Source organism: Benincasa hispida, chromosome 1 (genome assembly GCF_009727055.1).
Source record: "Benincasa hispida cultivar B227 chromosome 1, ASM972705v1, whole genome shotgun sequence".
Taxonomy (NCBI): domain Eukaryota; kingdom Viridiplantae; phylum Streptophyta; class Magnoliopsida; order Cucurbitales; family Cucurbitaceae; genus Benincasa; species Benincasa hispida.
Window position 1 is genome coordinate 58,061,357 of NC_052349.1, and position 3,061 is coordinate 58,064,417.

General features: G+C 37.4%; 1 protein-coding gene across 2 annotated transcripts in view; it reads right to left on the reverse strand.

The window, feature by feature from the left end:
- Window positions 1-2,305: 2,305 nt before the first annotated feature.
- Window positions 2,306-3,061, reverse strand: part of LOC120092798 (probable serine protease EDA2) — a 12,561-nt gene continuing 11,805 nt past the window's right edge. The window contains exons 12-13 of one of the 2 annotated variants that reach the window (XM_039051012.1): window positions 2,696-2,797; window positions 2,306-2,521 (exon numbers count right to left, since the gene is read on the reverse strand). In XM_039051012.1, coding sequence (XP_038906940.1) covers window positions 2,514-2,521; window positions 2,696-2,797 — 110 coding nt within the window. In that variant the 3' untranslated portion in view covers window positions 2,306-2,513. Of the gene's footprint in view, window positions 2,798-3,061 lie in introns of both variants that reach the window. The other variant, XM_039051005.1, reaches the window with a different exon arrangement.

Consider the following 3,061-nt stretch of genomic DNA (forward strand, 5'->3'; position numbering starts at 1 on the left):
GTCAGTGTTGGACCCTTAATGATTAACGGATCGGAAGATTTTGCTTATGCCCGTGTTATTAAAATGCGATATGAAGACATCTCCACGCTTCTGCTCATGTGGACAAATCCAATATAGTGCTTAAAACCCTTCTATGCAGTTTTCCTAGTATAGGTCTTAGTGAGGTCTCAAGAACTTATTGTGATTTTGGGAGTATACAAGACATTTTTATGAGTAGCGGTTGTACAAATCTAATTTTCATCAGTGTGAAAAATCGTTGTTGGAGCTGTCAATCCTAGTGTAGTGAATACGTAACAAAAACCTCACCATGTATGTGTGGGTGTGTTGATTTTCGTGCCAATATATATACAATGTCCAGAGAGATGGAAGTACCCACCCAGAATGGGGCGGCGCGCAGTTACGATAATTTAGAGTTGATTCTAATTCCTTACGGGAAGTAAAATGCGAATTGAGTAATGCGATAGTGAACGGCGATATTCTCGATATGAAGAAGGGATAATTCGGTTACTAACGGACTTCCGAGAGATCAGTTACATGCTTTGTCCCAGAATTCCATTGAACTAACTTACACCATTATTACCCAGATACCAAAGTAAACCATCTCTCGATACGAATGCTATGGCTTCTAAAGCTAGAACGCACGCGTTATATGCAATAAGTCTATAGGACCTACACATAAGCCTCTATTCTTATTTATGCGATGACAAAATGGCACACACACAAATAAGGCGACCACATAATATCATACCTATCCCTAAGATGCATGCGATGCAGGTTGGCAAACATAGCTTATCTCTAAGTCCCTATCTCTTGTTTATGCAGTTCTAATCTTACTCTCTCGAGTCTAGATTCTAACCTAGCTCTCTCAAGTCTTAGGTTCTTTCTTTAGACTCTCTCTCGAGTAGCTCTAAAGGGATGTTTGGCACAACATAAAACAAGATAATCGCAAGCAATGAACATCTTAGGTCATGTTAGCTTAGTTCTTCTCAACCCATTCGACAAGTTTAGTTACTCATGCGTGCTAAGAGAGTGAACAGATGTAGAATAAGAACTTTCATTGTATAAATATAAAGATGAAATGCAAAATAACAATGCAAGAAGAGAATAAAGAGCCTGGTAGCAATCTCTTGCTTCCCAGGTTTTTACACTGTCTTTTCTACTCGTTTCAAAAGATAATCTCGCTCTCACGAGGGTCGGCCCGCTCTCTGCTTTTACGCCTCCGGGTTCTCTCTCGAATTGCCCTGAGCGATCTTCCGGCATCTCTACTCTTCTCTTGCTCCGCCTTAAAAATCAAAGAAAAACTATGGACATGGCTAAACTATGGAGAAATTTATCTAAGCATCCGAACTGGTGAACTTCTTTTCTGAAAGATGCCCTCGATATTTATAGAGCTTCAAGGTAAAAGGCGGCTTCTCTCTTATGATTGCATAGATGGAATGGCTTTAATTCTCTGACTGATGCACCGAATATCTGTCATCGAAAAGTTGAGTGTACTTGTTATCGTTAGCGACTGTCAACTTAATTCGGATTCGACCGCCATCAGCTTTCTATCCCATTGTGATTAATTATGTCTTTCACCCAGATGCGCCCACCAAGTTGCGTCGTCTCTATGCGGCAATCCTTCTTGAACAGATGTTTGCGAACACAAATCACCGCAAAGCCCTACGGTAATGCTGCGCTCGACCATTGATTTTTTGTGATCACTCTTTCTGCCTTGCGTCAATGCATGTTCTACATAAATATACAAAAATCAACTTTTTCTATGCGATGAACGCATGCGACCGCAATGTTATAAACTTAATGTTTTTTGGACGCAATCTAACATATTTTATCAACGCAAGCCAGCATTGTTTAAAAACTTAACACTGTAATAACATGCATTTCTACCCATTATCACATACCATCTGAAAAGACCGTCACATACATCAGCATGCCACTAACGCATGGTCACCCTGAAAATCTGCTAAGTGTTGGTTCCTCTTGGCTCACTCGAGAACCTTACCTTCAACACTAAGAATATTTCCTGCTCTCCAATCTCACCTGAGAGCTTACATTTCTATACTTGGAAAGTTTCCTTCCTCTTGCATACAACTCCTCAAACTTTATACTTTCAAAATCGTTACTAACATTACATTTTCACAACTTATTTCTACAAAGGCATTCAACACTTAATTAAAGGAATTTGAACATACTTAACTAGTAAAACAAATTCAGGGGTTTACAATTAACTTTGTCATATCACATATGATGATACGAGCTCTAATTCATAAAATATAAAGAGTAACTTATAAAATGATTACTTGAAGAAGAAGAAAACAAAAGGTATAAGATCGATTTTCTAACAATGGAACAACACATTACAGATGACAAGTGTGATGGTCAACTTATGAATGTATAAAAATCTATGATTTATTTAAAAATCCTAGAAAATTACATAAATGCCCACATAATTTGTGTTCCTTGATCCCATCAGGAGAGTGCAGAGTAGGATTGATATGTCCTCAATGGAGCAATTAAACATCTGTTTTGAGGATAATACACACAGATAGTGATTAGACTGTGATTTAGGGTGTGTTTTTTTTACCACTTATAAATTGTTTGTCTAAAAACACTTGAAAAATTATTCTAAACAGGTCAAAGTAGTTAAGAGTTAAGAATGAGGGCTTGGTGGTTGTGCTTCAGATATAACTCCTACCAGTGGTGGATTGGCACTCTGACAGCCAAAGATCAATCTTTTCCACCAACTGCTGCCTAACTTTGTGAACTGCATCGGGAGAGCTACAGTTTTGAGCATTACCTAAAAAGAGACAGAGAGAGAGAGAGAAAAGGTAAGATTTAGAGGAAAGCAACAAATGGCAATGAACAAGTAGATTGTTGAACTTTTATACTTTCTTCTCTTTTTTTTTTCTTTTTTTTTTTTTAAGAAATCAACAACTTTCATAGAGAATGAATGAACGAATACAAGGGTATAAAAAAAATAAGCCTACAAAACATAACCCCTTAAAGAATGAGTTTCCAACTTAGTAAGAAGTTACCTAGTGAATAACTATTATTATTATTA